The sequence below is a fragment of the Cydia fagiglandana genome, chromosome 7 (genome assembly GCF_963556715.1).
Source record: "Cydia fagiglandana chromosome 7, ilCydFagi1.1, whole genome shotgun sequence".
Classification (NCBI taxonomy): Eukaryota; Metazoa; Arthropoda; class Insecta; order Lepidoptera; family Tortricidae; genus Cydia; species Cydia fagiglandana.
This window is the reverse complement of record NC_085938.1, coordinates 18,118,841-18,136,587: the sequence shown is the minus strand read 5'-3', so window position 1 is coordinate 18,136,587 and position 17,747 is coordinate 18,118,841. Positions and strand designations below refer to the sequence as shown.

The 17,747-nt window shown below is 43.7% G+C and overlaps 1 protein-coding gene across 1 annotated transcript; it reads right to left on the bottom strand.

The window, feature by feature from the left end:
* Positions 1-468: 468 nt before the first annotated feature.
* Positions 469-17,574, bottom strand: LOC134666245 (E3 ubiquitin-protein ligase siah-1-like). Its single transcript, XM_063523398.1, has 15 exons — positions 17,271-17,574; positions 16,865-16,957; positions 15,909-16,020; positions 14,345-14,454; positions 13,697-13,792; positions 12,983-13,225; positions 11,501-11,581; positions 10,751-10,857; positions 10,138-10,198; positions 9,470-9,504; positions 8,830-8,994; positions 6,359-6,532; positions 5,975-6,178; positions 5,516-5,638; positions 469-4,057 (listed from the first exon to the last, which is right to left on the bottom strand). Exons 1-15 carry the CDS (start codon positions 17,323-17,325, stop codon positions 3,941-3,943), a joined length of 1,776 nt encoding a protein of 591 aa, XP_063379468.1. The 5' UTR covers positions 17,326-17,574; the 3' UTR covers positions 469-3,940.
* Positions 17,575-17,747: the final 173 nt, after the last annotated feature.

The following is a 17,747-nucleotide window of genomic DNA, read 5'->3' as shown; positions in this document are numbered from 1 at the left end:
GTGTCTATACTACATGCCCCATTTTTTTTAACCCGCTCCCTCTTCTCGGTGACCATGCCAATCTTCAAAATGCGTTACTAAGGGAGGTATTTCACCTGTCCAATGTCAATGGAATACCACCCTAAGACAGAAATTATCCTTGTTTATAAAATTCCCCATGTGTAGGTATACGGTCAAGTCATCATCATCATCTCAGCCATAAGACGTCCACTGCTGAACATAGGCCTCCCCCTTGTTATGGGGGGTGAATGCCATAATCGCCACGCTTGGCAGGCGGGTTGGCGATCGCAGTCGAGTACACCGAATTTGAGGGACGCTGCTGCCCGTCCACCGGTGGTCTTGGACGTAGTTTAAGGACATACCCGGGTACGGTCAAGTGCAAAGAACGTTTTTCTCTAAAAAATAAAACATTGAGTTTGAGACATGTTTATTTTATTATGTCCCTTTGGTTATTGGTATACATTTACATAATCTTACACCTATCCTTAATTAATAAAATAGATATATAGTCTGTCAAGCAAAGTATGCCAGTAGTAATGTACAGCAAAGTAGGGGAACACTCAAAGAGCAGTATTGCGCTAAGAAAAGCAGCAATGTATATCGAACCAAAACATGTAATGGGGTTGGCCGGTGGAAGTTTTTAGCAGATGGCGCCATCATAGCTTGCCCCGTCAATCCCTAGAATCATGTCAAATTTTTGTTTTTTTATTACCCTGGATGCCAGCCCTTTAAGCCAAATCTCATAGAAAAAGGGGCAAGCTATGATGGCGCCATCTATGCAAACCTTTGACAGTTGCCAACCCCATTAACATAACCTCAATATTTAACAAATATTTACGATCAACGAGCATCATTGTACATTGTAGGCACCTTGACTTTGCTCGAGTTCATGCACAATCTTATTTCCGTACACGGCGGGAAGAAGTTGGTATATGGCGGGAAAAAATGGAAGAAATTTGAACCTTATGTCATTTTATTTTAAGTTCAAATTCCCTCAGCAGAATATCTCGAGTTATCAACTTCTTCCCGCCGTCAGGCGTGTCTAACTCCGCGATTTCGTCGCTTTGCTACAGGTAGCTAAACGTACATCCGTTCGACCCCAATTTTGGGGTTTGCCATAAGCCACGCGTGGCGCTGTCGCCACCTAGCGGCCATACCTGTGCTGATTTAATATATTGGTATTTATTGGTGACAGCAGAAAGTTCTCTTGAAATAGCAACGATTCAGAATGTGAACAAACAAGATGGCTGTCATTCACGATCTCCATCATATCCACAGATACGAGTAAAACACAGATGACACGCTTTGTAATTATTCGAAAACAGTGTTAGCAACACTACGATTATTAAATTTGCCGCCTTTTGCTACTGACTAGATTTGCTTGACCAAGTATATTACGGAAACAAAGGCAAATACTCATTTACGTCTCTACTACAGTCAATAACTCTTTGTTAAAGGTAAAAAAACTAAACCACGGGAATCAATTATCGCGGTCTGTTCATCCACTAGTAGGTGTATTATATTCCCATTTGTCTCCGTCGGGCACAGATGGTAATAGGTCTTTTCATATAAATTATTCAAGTATGACGAATGAACAAATGGAAATAGAGTCAGACCAACAAAAGTCTGCGGCGGATTTGATAGCCCACGCAGTGCAAGTGTTATTTTAAACGTCAAACTTCTATGAAATTATGACGTATAAATAACACTTGCACTGCGTGGCTATCAAATCCGCTGCACACTTTTCTTGGTCCGTCTCTATCCACTCGTACAGTTCAAAACTTAAAGTGCTGCCACCTTGTGGCCTGAATCAAAGTCTTTAACTTGGCGCAAATTGATAAACAAGGGGCTCCTGTGCTGAACCTTACATCACAAACTCCCGATTCGAGTTCTGTTGTCACTTTATCACATGATTCTGAGCAAAAGTACGTATACGTACCATAAGTCTGTTAAAGATATGTGGCTTTCCATCACAGAAGGGTCCTTTTACATCAAGCGCATTTAGGACCTTGTTATCTAAAATTCCAACAGAAATTATGATAGGATGATCCTTATTGCATTGCACATGAAGCAGAAGGACCCTTCTCTGAAAGAAAGACACATATAATGATGACGACATAATATATAAAGATATACAATAGTATTAAAAATAGGCATATTTAAAATTTTAGGAGGTTTAAGTTAGGGTGGTATTGTCCAATTTCTTATTCCAATATGCATTGCGTCTCACACTCTCATTAAGAAAAATGTGAGACGCAAATACACATTGGACCAAGATATTGGACAGACGGAATACCATCCTTACATTTTACCTTTGAAAGTAAACTCGATAATTTACGCAAAAAATAAAATTATATTATCGACTCGTCCGTCTTTTTAAGCTTAAACATAGCTTATTCACAAAAATACGAGATTACATCTCTACTCATGGTAAACTAATTAATTTCTACTCTGTTTACAAGTTACCCTGTATATATACGACCTCGTAAAGCCCACTGTCCATTACAATGTACACTCAGTTTCAATCTAATTGCAACCTTTTGTAAACCAATTATAGTATAATTTCTTTTGTTGCATTGTGTTCTCAAGTTAACGAAATTCATCTCAGTTTACAATACAATAAGGTTCAATTTAAAAATAGGTAAATTTTGTATAGTGGGCCTAGCGAGGAACCGAAAATTATTCACAAATGACTAACCCCCTCATTCATAAAACTTTACGGGCCTGACTTAGTTAAATTATGTTTTATCCCTTTCTTGCAAATACATAAGTCAAAATGTCAGATAAAGACAAACGATTATTAACTAACTGAGGTTTGTTTGTAGCGCGTTTATGAATAAGGGGGTAGAGTAGAACCAAAAAAAATCTGCAGCGGATTTGACAGCCCACGCAGTCGCAAGTGGCATTTATACGTCATAATTTCATAGAAGTTTGACGTTTAAAATAACACTTTCACTGCGTGAGCTATTAAATCCGCTGCAGACTATTGTTGGTCTAACTCACAGACAAAACATCCTCCAGACTTAGCATAGTCGCGCTACCCCCTCTGCCACGCATACGGTAATTTTACTCCATGTTCGAGTCGAAAGTGTCTTTGTGTGACGTCCGCGTCTTTGAACGGACCAATCACGGCACGGGTCTTCGCTCACCTCGCCCCGCGCACCCCCGCATTTTTGGCATCATGGGTTGCATGAAATAATTGCTCTAAACTCGGTCTAGAGGATTCCTAGTCTATGGTCTGACTCTAGGGGGCTTGTTTTCAGGGTTCCGTACCCAAAGGGTAAAACGGGACCCTATTACTAAGACTCTGCTGTCCGTCCGTCCGTCCGTCTGTCACCAGGCTGTATCTCGCGATAGGCTGTACCCTTATTATTAGTGGTTATTTGATTATATATATCCTTTCGCTCGACAGTTTCTGCTACTTTTTAGGGTTCCGTACCCAAAGGGTAAAACGGGACCCTATTACTAAGACTTCGCTGTCCGTCCGTCCGTCCGTCCGTCCGTCCGTCCGTCTGTCTGTCACCAGGCCGCAGGGCAGGGGGCAGGCAGGTGTCTGTCTGTCTCGCGAACCGTGATAGCTAGACAGTTGAAATTTTCACAGATGATGTATTTCGGTTGCCGCTATAACAACAAATACTAAAAACAGAATAAAATAAAGATTATGGTGGGGCTCCCATACAACAAACGTGATGTTTGACCGAAGTTAAGCAACGTCGGGCGGGGTCAGTACTTGGATGGGTGACCGTTTTTTTTTGCCTTTTTTTGCATTATGGTACGGAACCCTTCGTGCGCGAGTCCGACTCGCACTTACCCGGTTTTTTATTTGTTGTACAAATAAGAGATGTAAAGATTTTAGTGTATAATTGAGCGACGCACCCCTCGATTGCCCTGATCTGATCTATTATTTTATAGACTGTGCTAATAGTCCATGTGTGTGTGTTCACGTGTCTTCGTCGGCCGGCTCCTGTTCAGGCTCGGCCTCGGCCAGCGTGATGACGAGGTCCAGGGTCTTGTCCGTCTCCGAGTGCTCGTTCTTGAAGCGCAGGTAGTTGAGCGCCTGCAAAACGTTCACCATTCACCTTTTAACCGCCGTACAGGGTGTAACCGATATACCCAGAACTACCACGTCATAGTGACACCGGAGATAGCTAGGTCAACTCAAGAGGAACCTAACCAGCCTAACATGACCCCAGTAGAAGTTCCACGGTTTTAGAATTATTCACGAAAAAAAAATTTAATTTTCCCCTTTGTACTAAAACTGTTAAAACAAAGGGGAAAATTCTCTAATAACTCGAAAACCATGCAACATTTACTGGGGTCATGTTAGGTTGGTTAGGTTCCTCTTGAGTTGACCTATCTCCGGTATGACTGTGACGTGGTAGTGTTCCGTATAAGACACAAAATCGCCGCGGTCACAAAACTTCGTGTAACTTCGTATCGGCGGCGACACGAGCCCGCATGTTAAAAAATTCAATGGCTGTTAAAAGGTTAATATCACAGCCATAACAAATTGTCGTGGCGCTTTGTCAGTACCATTTACTTTATAGTCTTGTATTTTATGCAGTTAACTACAAAATACAGTACGTAGCGGCCCCCTTTTTTAAATATATGTATCTTTCGTTAAATTTAAATAATCACGATTATTTAACAGTGACGCTAGTGTGCACGTTGATAGGCTCTTAAGAGTGTGTGCTAGTGTGCTGTCAGTACCTGGTCGAGGGTCAGGTGGAAGCAGTCCTGCCTGCTGGTGTTGAGCACAGGGTTCTCGAGGTCGCTGTGCGTGACGCGCCGGTAGACTAGTCGCCGCCCGCTGTGCCGCCCGTTCACTGTCACCTATGTATGTCACATGTCAACTATGGTGCTGTCAGTACCTGGTCGAGGGTCAGGTGGAAGCAGTCCTGCCTGCTGGTGTTGAGCACAGGGTTCTCGAGGTCGCTGTGCGTGACGCGCCGGTACACTAGGCGCCGCCCGCTGTGCCGCCCGTTCACTGTCACCTATGTATGTCACATGTCAACTATGGTGCTGTCAGTACCTGGTCGAGGGTCAGGTGGAAGCAGTCCTGCCTGCTGGTGTTGAGCACAGGGTTCTCGAGGTCGCTGTGCGTGACGCGCCGGTAGACTAGTCGCCGCCCGCTGTGCCGCCCGTTCACTGTCACCTATGTATGTCACATGTCAACTATGGTGCTGTCAGTACCTGGTCGAGGGTCAGGTGGAAGCAGTCCTGCCTGCTGGTGTTGAGCACAGGGTTCTCGAGGTCGCTGTGCGTGACGCGCCGGTAGACTAGTCGCCGCCCGCTGTGCCGCCCGTTCACTGTCACCTATGTATGTCACATGTCAACTATGGTGCTGTCAGTACCTGGTCGAGGGTCAGGTGGAAGCAGTCCTGCCTGCTGGTGTTGAGCACAGGGTTCTCGAGGTCGCTGTGCGTGACGCGCCGGTAGACTAGTCGCCGCCCGCTGTGCCGCCCGTTCACTGTCACCTATGTATGTCACATGTCAACTATGGTGCTGTCAGTACCTGGTCGAGGGTCAGGTGGAAGCAGTCCTGCCTGCTGGTGTTGAGCACAGGGTTCTCGAGGTCGCTGTGCGTGACGCGCCGGTAAACTAGGCGCCGCCCGCTGTGCCGCCCGTTCACTGTCACCTGTACATACATGTCACATGTCAACTTGTAGGACAGGCGGAAGGTTCGTTTTTTTAGCATTAGAAAGAACTTGGAAGAAGTTAAGCGATCTTGACATGTCTTTTAATTGAAAAATGCTTTTTAAAACTCAATAACTATTACTTATGAAAGCAGAAGAATATAAATGATCGTATTAGATTCATGATTGTTAAATTTATTTTTCAATTAAAAGACACTTCAAGATTGTTTACCTTGTTCCTAATGCTAAAAAAACGAACGATAAGGCAGATCTTTTTGTACCGCCGGCGGAACGCGACGCGTAGGTATCTTCCGAGAATTCCCTGGGTGTGGTCTCACCTCGTACGTGTAGCTGTCGGCCTGGTCCTGCGGCCCCAGATGCTGCACCAGCGCGCTCACGCCCCACGTGCGCACGTCCATGTCGACGCGCACGTGGAACAGCGCGCCGAGCGCCGCCACCACGAGCTGCACGTGCTGCTCGCACCGCACGCCCAGCGCGACCACGTGCTGCGTGCCCGTCTTGAACGATTCCGGGTGCTTCGTCTGAAAACACAATGGAGTTGTAGTTACCGCAACTTTTACCGTGTTACCATGGTTACCAGGACAATTTTACACTGGTTTCTCGGTTTAACCGGTTAACGCCGGATTAGTAGGATGGTGCAAGTGGCGATTATATGTAATGTTGCAAGCACGTGTCCTCCGTGTAGTGTAGATGTTAGTGACCTGCGCGTGGTGTTGCAGCTTGTCGCGCGGCAGCGGCGGCGCGGCGCGGCAGGCGGGCAGCGGGCAGGCGTGGCGCCGCGCCGCGCAGCTCGCCTCGTGCCGGCGCCGCCGCGGCGCGCGGAGGAAGCGCCCGCAGCCGTGCCGGCACGGGTACCGGAGCACGCCGGCCACGTCCTGGAGACACGAAAACTGAGTATTAAACCTTGTTGGAAGGAGATAAAGTCCAACACTATACTTCCAGAAGATCGATGGTCTAAAGCGGGAGTCGTCAAACTTTTGAAGAGCCAACTACAGTAGGATCTTCAGTTTTAACTGGAATGTCAAAGAGCCACAATATTAATTTTTTGGGTGCCTTTAACATTTTGAACGCCGGACGGCAAAGGAATATTGCGGGCCCCTGACGCCGGGCGATCGCGATTATTTGAGCGAAATTGAACTTTACGGAGGCCCGCGTAAGTCCCTATTGCATTGGCGAAGCTAACGGCTGTCGTTGACGTTCTTGGCAAAACTTTCCGATGACAGCCACAGCCATCTGCGGCGGTCAAAAGGTTAAAGAACCGTTATTTGACCAAAGAGCGGCTCGCGAACCACGGTTTGCCGACCCCTGATCTGCAGTAACATGTAGTCACAGACCACTTCAACTACTAGACGGAGCACATAAGTCAATCGAGGTCACCACACATATGCTCTCTCGTACAACTTTAGTATGGATAATCCAGGATTGTATAAAAGCGCGACCGCTTATATCAGTTGCGCCCACAAATAAGACCTATACGTGAATATTTTAAAAATACGGTAACCTCGTGCTCTTTGTAAACGCTTCATAATGACGACCGGTCTGGCCTAGCGGGTAGTTATCCTGCCTGCGAAGGCGATGGTCCTGGGTTCGAATCGGTAAGGGCATTTGTTTCTGAGTCATGGATGTTTTCTATGTATTTAAATATTTGTATAATTATTATATACTAGACGGGCCCGCAGCTCCGCTCGCGTAAATGAAATAGTGTGTCAATTTAACCCTGCCAGGGTTCATAAAATTGTGATAGGAATTTCTTATTTGTAGCCGTTATTTAGATAACTTAATTCGCAAAATATCTGAAAAAAATTATGTGATTTGATAAAAGGCAAGATTGTATTTTTTCATCTACGTAGTTATTTATTTAAAACTCGTTTCAATATAAAATCATTATTTATTTTTATAAGCCTAAATGCAAAAACGTTCATTAGATTAATTTCCGCCTTAAGACGAATATGGACGACCACCGCCCATAAATCGCCTTTTGATACAAAGTTACGTTACCCTCATTTCCCTTTCTGAATACTAACATTACTTACTACAGTTATGTGAGTCCTGGCCTCCGAGACCAGATCACACCATGTTTCTCGGTCTTGCGATAGCTCTCGCCAGTCGCCATGGCCGAGGATAATCAGATCTTGAGCACCTACGTCGTTCCAGCGGTAGTTACATATGACGTCCAATCGGGCGTCTCCCATTTCGTTGTCCCAAGTACGCTCTCGTCACGGCACGATCCTCTCCCATTCTCTCTAAATGTCCGTGCCAATGTAAGCTTAGCCACTTTTGTCTCTCCATATTCCGCCACTATATCGGAACACATCCTTATTTCTATGGCAATAAAGTTATATTGCGATATTTGGCTGACTGCTGACTGTACATTTGCTTATTTTCACCAGGTCGTTTCGCTAAAAAATATCCGAACATGCACTTTATCTATCTACATTGTAACTTGCTATCAACTTTGTATTTTTGGCCCATCTCGGCAGCCCGGTCCCCGGACGAATTTGTTTGCCGAAGCTGTGAAAGTAAATCTGAATAATATAACTCGAAAAGAAATTTTAAACAACGAAATGCAAATTATTAGTAATATATTAATACAAATAATGATAAGTCAAATATGACAGAAGGCACTCGTATGGGGGCATACATATACTAAGGTTGACATTGACAGCACTTTTTATTTTACTTCGAGTAAAAAAAGCCGAAATCACTGCATACCAACATAACAAACATAATTTAGGTTATTTGAACTTCGAAACGAAACCAACCGAGAGTTTCCGAAAATGGCCGAACGTCGTAAAATGAAGAATGTTATGAAAATTTCTTTTGCTTATTGTAAATTAAATAAGCATCGAAAGCGATAAATTTTATGCTCTAGTCCTATTCTCATATCTAGATAATAGATTTAAACAGTTTTTTCTTATCATACGTGCGTCGTATTCGAGATACGTGTCAAAAACTTTTTTAGAAATTTGTAAGGCGCCATCTCGCTTCTTCGCTCGTTTTTTATCCCGTTCTGGTTTTTCGATTTTATATATATGATGATAACGTTGTCTGAGTACCCACAACACAAGCCTTCTTGAGCTTACTGTGGGACAGTCAATTTGTGTAAGAATGTATCTATAATATTAATTATATATTTAATGCGGTGTCTGTATAGTCCGTGCATGTAGTGTACCTCCATGGCGCGGTTGCGCACGGAGGAGAAGGGCGTGCGGCACACGGGGCAGGCGTCGAGCCGCTTGCGGCACGCGCCGCACACCAGGTGCCCGCGGCGGCACTGCGTGATGGGCGCCTCCATCCACTCCATGCACACTGGGCACTCCAGCAGACGAAGGATGCTCTGCACAAAAATATTCTCATTATTTTTCCGTACTTATTAATAATTAATAAGTATTACTATACCTAAAGTAAGCGCTGGTGGCCTAGCGGTAAGAGCGTGCGACTTTCAATCCGGAGGTCGCGGGTTCAAACCCTGGCTCGTACCGATGAATCTTTCGGAACTTATGTACAAAATATCATTTGATATTTACTAATCGCTTTTCGGTGAAAGAAAACATCGTGAGGAAACCGGACTAATCCTAATAAGGTCTAGTTTACCCTCTGGGTTGGAAGGTCAGATGGCAGTGGCTTCCGTAAAACTAGTGCCTACGCCAATTCTCGGAATTAGTTGCAAAGCGCACCCCAGGCTCCCGCCGTGCCAGAATGCCGGGCTAACGCGGGAAAGATGATGACGAAAAAAAGTTTTTTTTTTTAATATTTGGCTTAACTCGACAACAGTTTTGAATAGTTATTAAACTTATTAATATTTAACTCACATGATTGAGGGCCAATGCCGAATCCTGCGTTTCTCCTGTAATCAAAATTACTGTATTTATTTATTTATTTTTATATAGTATATACCCAGCATACATAAAATTGTCAGACAAATTCGAATTAATGGCACTAGAAAATAGAACTGAATTTGTTTATGCGTCCATCTTTTTACCATTGACATACATAATTATGTATATCTAAGGACGGACGGGCCTTACGGGCACTAAGAATGGTGCTAGTTCGGCGGTGTCACTCACGAATTGGAGCCAATCGTGCAGTCTACGCGACTCGTTGCGATCAATCGCGCGCGTGATGCGAACTCATCAACCAATCGCGTTGTGGCGTTAGACTGCACGATTGGCTCGAATTCGTGTGCGTGACGCCACTGTACTGACCCCATTCTTATTGCCCGTAAGGCCCGTCTTTAGATATAGCTGGTCAAGCAAATCTTGTCAGTAAAAAAAGGCGCGAAATTAAAATTTTCTATAGGAAGATATCCCTTCGCGCCTACATTTTTCAAATTTGCCGCCTTTTTCTACTGACAAGATCTGCTTGACCAACCTATATATGTCAATGATTTTTACACTTGACTGAACATCAACGTTATTTGTAAATGTAATCAACTTCAACTGGTGTAATTAATTTCGCACATAAAGAAAATGAAACTCACCTTCTCTTTTTCTCTTGGTCCCTCTCTGCTGGCTTGACTCTGCTGGGGTGTCTGCAGGCTCCTAATATACACATATGTACATTAATAAGACATAACATATACACTATTATACAACTTCGGTGATTTTTATAAGCTTCTTCGTCCAAGCCAAGTCATAGACAGTGGAGCATTCCACGGGCTGTCCCGTACAAACGCATTTGATTTCCTGTGTCGCGACTTTTTTTTCGGCATTTAAAGCAATCGCTTATTTTTCGGTGCATATTTTTGACCATTTTTTATAGAAAAGGAAACTCATACCTGCAAATCTTCAGAACATTCGCGTTTGTACGGGACAAACGGTAGACAATTTCATGGAATGCCCCAATAAGGTATTTTTACTTATTTTAGAGCAAGTGCGTTTTGGAGTGGAGACCCCGGCTAGGCAGAAGAAGTGTAGGTAGACCACCCGCCCGTTGGTCCGATGACATAAAGGAGACTGCGGGACCAGTCTGGATAAGGGTGACCAACAACCGCTCAAAAGAAGAGAGAGATTGGAGAGGCGTATGCCCAACGGTGGGCGAGCACACGCTGAAGAAGAAGAAGAAGACTTATATTTAAAAATAATAGTAAGTACAGTTTCATTGTCTCCGGCGGGGCGCGGGGCGGGCTCAGGGCCGGGCTCCACCTCCAGGATCTCCTCTTCCAGCAGAGCACCCGTGGACATGTTCAGGGGCTCCTCTGCTGCAAACAAATGGCCCTTTTACTTCCCTAGACCATTCGAGTTCTCACATCGTCTAAATCAGCCCTTAGACGATGCAAGAACTCGCATGCGAGTTTCATACTATTGCGGGTTTTGATCGGTCCGTTGAATCGGACTTAACCAACAGCGCAATATAACTAAAATCGCATGCGAGTTCGCGTGCCGTCTAAAACAGCCCTTATGCAGTTATCACACCGTCGGCGTCGCTTCATATGTGTTATCAGCCTTATATCAGGCGTGGCTCACTCCGCATTTTAATAAATAATAATAAATTGGACAGTCAATCGACCTGCGGTATTCTTTATTGCTTACATTTATTAATGACTGGATTGCATGTGGATGAGATCCTAAAACCACCGTCCCGATTGAAAATCCTGTTTTTACTTTTATTTCAATGACTACTCAAGCGTTAAAGTCCAGTTTTCGGTAATAAAATAATATTTATTTATTTATACTTAATTGCACAATTTGCATAAAAGAAAAATTTTATGCCATGAGGCAATCTCTGCCAGTCAACCTTAGGGCAAAGCAGGAAAGATTGTAGACGTTATGATGTGTAAAAATGTAAAAGTTTAAAACTATGTATATTTTATAGGCAAATTTTATGTTCATATTAAATATTACCTCGCATCGTCTCGTCGGCAAAATATTCGGCGTCGGCGTCGGCGCGCGGTGAGAAGGCCGGCGCCGGCCCCGGTACCGGCTCTGAAACATCTTCGAGATCAATACACACCACACAATCACTACAACCATCAAGCCGACCTTCCTATTTTCTAATAGGATCACTGACTGTAGTTATTGGTTATTGGCCACTACATAGTAATTGGCCACTCTTAACTATAGTTATAAGACTTTTATTGGCTTTTTTCTTTCTGATTTGTTAGGAGTGGCCAATAACTACGAGTATAGCAGTCACCCTACCATTGATTCGATTTAACTACAAGATTTTTGTATAGTGTGCCGCTAAAGCCGACCACTGACTAACAGGCCGCCGGACGATATCGGCCTGTCAGTTCGAACAAAAATTTGACAGTTCCGAACAACTGACCGGCCGATATCGTCCGGCGGACTGTTAGTCAGTGGTCGGCTTTAGCGGCACACTATACAAAAATCTTGCAGTTAAATCGAATCAATGGTAGGGTGACTGCTATACTCGTAGTTATTGGCCACTCCTAACAAATCAGAAAGAAAAAAGCCAATAAAAGTCTTATAACTATAGTTAAGAGTGGCCAATTACTATGTAGTGGCCAATAACCAATAACTACACTCAGTGATCCTATTAGAAAATAGGATTGAATTAGTTTTATTTTGAAATCGAGCGGTACAAAAAAAGCAATTGTGTTTCATTTAATAATGATTCAAATCAGAAAGTATTAGGACCGTGGGACGATAAATAAGAATAGTGCGTAAACTTTAGGGTCACAGGAACCCCCGGGGAATATAAGCTCAAAGTTTCTGTTTGAGGAGGATGATTGGCGACAAGAAGCTAACGGCTAAGCTTCAGTCTTTGGCCCATCGGCGGAAAGTCGCCAGCCTGTCGGTATTCTACAGGTTGCACTTCGGGGAGTGTGCCCAAGAGCTACACGAGCTTATTCCACCGTCCCCATTCTACCATCGGACTTTTAGACGCACGGCCGGTTTCCATCCTTACTTGGTAGATATTCCACCAATTCGCACGAAGCGCTTTGCTTCTACTTTCCTTATGCGCACTGCCAAGGAATGGAATTCCTTGCCGGCGTCTATATTTCCGTGTTCTTATAACCCGGCAACCTTCAAATCAAGAGTGAACAGGCACCTTCTGGGCGAGCTCGCTCCATCGTAGGCCACGTTTACGCCTCGGCTAGTCTGTGGCCATGAGTAAGCCCATTCATAATAAAAAAAAAAAAAAAAAAAGATTTAGGACACAAGATGACAGGCTCAAGAGCACTGCATTGGTAATAATACAGTCAGCAGCAGAAGTTGCGAAGCGGGCGAGGTGCTGAAAATGTTCTTGACGCGACTTTATTGTAAAGAGAATAAGAGTGTGTCAAGGTAATTTTGAACAGCTCACCCGCTTAGCAACTTCTGCTGTTGACTGTACAACCTCTATAGACTGATGACTAATACCTTCAATATCATCTAGGTCAATAGGCTCTGGATCGTGATGACGTTCATGTTCCCGAGTGCTGCGGTCACGGTCACCGCGGTCCCGGTCCCGGTCGCTCCGGTCCCGGTCTCGGTCGATGCGGTCCCGGTCGCGGTCGCTCCGGTCACGGTCGATGCGGCCTCTGCCATCGGACTCATCTTCCCCGCGGCTTGACTCCGGGGCTGCGTGTAGTACCAACACCGGTCTTGAGCTGGGACCTGTTACTAAAGACGAATGAGGAATAACGTTAGTCATTTGTTTTGCAAGGTTTTTTAACCGCTTGTGCTAATACTAATACCCGAGCCACAGAATAAATAATAGTACCTACTAGGTATAGAAGGTTCACTATATAACGACAGATATGACCGCTAGGTGGCGCAAGCGCGAGCAGGCGTCCGTTCTGTAGCGGTGTGCGATAACTATGGCTAGACACCAAAATTGGTGTAGGCCGCATATACGACGACAAAATCGCGGAGTGAGCCACGCATTCCCGAGCTGCCGAGCAAGCGAAAGATCCTGAGAGAGCAAGAGAAAGTCTAACCCCCTTATTCATAAAACTTTACGGGCCTGATTTACTTAAATTATGTTTTATCCATTTCTTACAAATACGTAAGTCAAAATGACATATAAAGACAAACGCTTCATAGCTAATTCAGACCAGTAAAGCGCTTATGAATACCGCCATATTTAGTTACCATTGCCGGTGGTCGTGTAGGGCCGCTTGCGCAGTATGTTGCGCAAGGAACAGTGCAGACTTGACAGCTGGCTCGCGTTGGGTTGGTAGCCGCTGCCTGCTAACCATAAGTACCATTAGTGTAATTTGAACCGATAGTAATTAATCCAACCGATACCGATAGTAAATCGGTCCAGCAGTATTGGAAAAGTCTGAAAAAATACAACAAATCGGACGTATCAAGATCGTCAAGAAGTACCTTTTTGACAAGCGGTTTACATTCTCGCGCCAGCCACGAGCCGAGAGGTCAGTCATGCCACGAGACGCGAGTGTAAGCGGTGGGCTCGATCGTGGCTTATCTCGCGGCTCGGCTCGCGTGGAGGGGCGGTTTTTTGGGCACGAGCCAAAGGAGTTCACGCGGGACGCGCGCTCGCGTTTACACTCATGCTCGGCTTGTCATTCGGTTATAAACCTTGTGCCGTGCCGTTAGTGTTTAAAATATATTAGCTCGACGAGCTTACGAGCCACGAGACGAGCCACGAGCCAAGCCACGAGGCGAGAGTGTAATCATTAGCTGGACTAGACGAGCTTATGCACTCGAGGCGAGCCACGAGACGCGCCGCGAGCCAAGCCACGAGCCGCGAATCTAAACCCGGCATCGTGTAATTACCTGCGGGAGAAGCGTGGCGTGTGAGCGCGATGCGTGAACGGCGGTCGGGCTCCAACAAGTCGGCGTAGGTCGTAGGTCGGGGCCCGCGCGGCGGAGGCCCGCTTCGACACCTGACAAACGATTTCTAAAGCTTATTATATCACGCAAGACTACATGAATGATAATATAACGTGGGATTAATTGTTATTCGAAATTATTTTTTTTATGTACATACTTCTTTTGTTATGTTTTTTTTTGACATTTAGATTTTATTCGAGAAATTCTAGACTAGTATTTTTAGGGTTCCGTACCCAAAGGGTAAAACGGGACCCTATTACTAAGACTTCGCTGTCCGTCCGTCCGTCCGTCCGTCCGTCTGTCTGTCACCAGGCTGTATCTCACGAACCGTGATAGCTAGACAGTTGAAATTTTCACAGATGATGTATTTCTGTTGCCGCTATAACAACAAATACTAAAAACAGAATAAAATAAAGATTTAAATGGGGCTCCCATACAACAAACGTGATTTTTGACCATAGTTAAGCAACGTCGGGAGTGGTCAGCACTTGGATGGGTGACCGTTTTCTTTTTGCATTTTTTTCCGTTTTTTTTTTTTGCTTTATGGTACGGAACCCTTCGTGCGCGAGTCCGACTCGCACTTGCCCGGTTTTTTATACAATTTTTTTATGCTTGATGATCTTTTTGTGAAATTCTTAGTGTTAAATTTGATCTGTATAATAATCCAATGTTATTATGGAATAATATTAACATCAATAAATTGCTCTGATAATTAGATTAAGATAATATGTACCTATCCTATGTAATACCAAATTAATTATTATTTATAAGTGCTTGTTGCTAGGCCTACATGAATAAAGTATATGTATTTTGAATTGGAACTTGATTGTACACTGGAGTCCATTCTTCTAATCATATAATTGGTAAGATAGGTACCCAAAACTAAAATTGGTGATGAAACATTTCGTCTTACCATATGCACTGACTGCAATAATAAAAAAACATTTGTTTCAATTTGAACTTTAACAGCTGTCTATAGAGTTGAATATCGTATCCGCCATACATTCAATGATGACGAGCAGACGAATCGCCGGCTGGTAAGCAATTACTGTCGCTCATGGACACCCGCAACACCAGAAGGGTTATAAGTGCGTTGCCGGTTTTTAAGATGAGAGATCTTAAATACCGGCAACGCCCTTACAACTTACGCTACGCTCATTTCTTGAAGGTTCCTAGTTGTATTTTCTTATTTAAATGGATCATAAAATGGCAACCTCACTCTAAATTCTCATTAACTTAATTTGATTTTCGAATCACTTCTTACATTGAGTGCCGGGAACCCACTTGACGGGTTATCTATTCGTAGACTCTTTCCTGTACAAAGCGGGAAAACGCTGGGATGGGCTACGAGCGTAGCGCTACGAAAACTTTGACAGTGGATTTGAAAAAGTAAGTACACTAGCGTCTTTCGAACGTCGGCGTCTGCTGCAGCCATAGAATTGACTAGACGCTGACGCTCGAGACGCTAGTGTGGGGTGGCCCTATTTCTTACTAGGTATTAGCATACCTGGCATTGGGAGGCAGCCTGCTAGAGTTGCCAAGAAGTGTCCAGAAGAGACGGTCGCGCTCTCGTGGCGTGCGGCGCGTATTCGGCAACGGGCTCACAAGGTGACTTGCACCTGAATAATGAACATGAAAGGGATTACTAAGACTAAGACTCCACTGTTTGTCTGTCTGTCTGTTACCAGGCTGTATTGTATCTCATGAACTGTGATAGCTAGGCAGTTGAAGTTTTCACATGTGATGTTTTTCCGTTGCCACTATAACAATAAATACTATAAACAAACAGAATATAGTAAATATTTCCCCCGCTCCCGTGATTATTTTGCGTAATGGTACGGAACCCTTCGTGCGCGAGTCCGACTCGCGCTTGGCCGGTTTTTAATGCTGTCCAGGGTAAAATAAAATAATGTGCAACAATTTTTTATTATATTTCGTTTTAGACAGGCAGCTAATATGTCAAGTCAGTGCTTTTGGCTTGAAAAAAAGCTGCTGTTGGGAATAAAGTACTATGGACAACCACCAATTGGAATTTACAAACCATTATTATTTATTAACATCAAAATTAAGGTTCATCATACTCCTAGTGCAGTGGTGGGCAAACTTTCTTCATGGGGGGCCAGAAAGTTTAGGAAATTTTAATGGAGGGCCAGAATTGTAGCCAAAATTTATTTTGCTTTGTGATAATCGTGGGCCAATACGATACAGCACATATACTAATTATTTCATAGGACTGGCAGCAGGCTGGATAAAATCCATTCGCGGGCCGGAGATGGCCCGCAGGCCATACTTTGCCCACCACTGTCCTAGTGTTATCCTGGCTTTTTGCCATGGCTTATTGACCAAGAATTGGAATAGGCACAAGTTTTAAAAAAGTAACTGCCATCTGACATTTATAAAGATGATTTTTATAAAGATGATTTTTATAAAGATTATTTTTATTGTCATTGATATAATAATTACCACTAGTCCCTGGCATAGATGCCACACTTGCTCGGTGGACACCAAAGATCCGGGACAGGATACGGACCTCAGGATTTATTGGGGTTTCTTCATCTGCAACAAGATAATATAAGTCCAGGCAATCATTTATTGGATAACTACTGTAATATTTTAACATGTTGATAAATTTTAGATCCTGGAGTAGGCACAGCAAGAAATAGTATAATAATTAGTAATCTTAATTTTATTTTTTTAAAAGAGGGTACTTGTCCAAAATAGCCAAATATCGAAATCAAAGCTCAGATCTCATATATAGAATTATACTGAATCTCCATTAACCTATATTAGGTTACATTATCATGATTAGGTACAAACTAGTACAAAGTTATGTCCTAAGCAGATAATGCACATAAAAATTTAGAAGTACCTGAGCTATCCAATTCTCTTGTTTCATTATTAGCACCATCGTTTCTGCGACTCATAACTACGTAGTTTTGTAAGCTTTGCTTGGTAACCGGAGGCTTTATTATTGTACACAAAACTCGCAATACTAGATCGTTTCCCCTTAGTTATTTTATCACTGGCACAAATGTACGTCCAAGTCCAAGGATGCGTTTGGTCGTGAAAAGCCGACCAACGCAAGAGAAGAAAGTTAAACTCAATAATATTACATGGAACCGAGTTATTACGAAATATTTATACACCTAAACTAATAACTTTGCAATATTTTGTATTATTTATGGTATATACAAAACGTCAGTGTCACGTTTTGACAAACGCGGACAAACGTGAAGGCCGGGTTGTTCCCATACGGGCGCTTTTTTATAGTAGCTTGAATAGCTTCGAACTTGTAGAGACTTGAATTCGGCTCATGTTTTGATGGAAAAAGCTAGTGTGTTGCCGC

Coding starts and splice junctions, on each gene's coding strand:
- LOC134666245 (XM_063523398.1), bottom strand. CDS start 17,325: ATGAGTCGCAGAAACGATGGTGCTAATAATGAAACAAGAGAATTGGAT. Junction 10,199..10,750: donor CCGCCGGAGACAATGAAACT/GTACTTACTATT, acceptor TGTGTATATTAG/GAGCCTGCAGACACCCCAGC. Junction 8,995..9,469: donor CGGCATTGGCCCTCAATCAT/GTGAGTTAAATA, acceptor ATTTTTGTGCAG/AGCATCCTTCGTCTGCTGGA.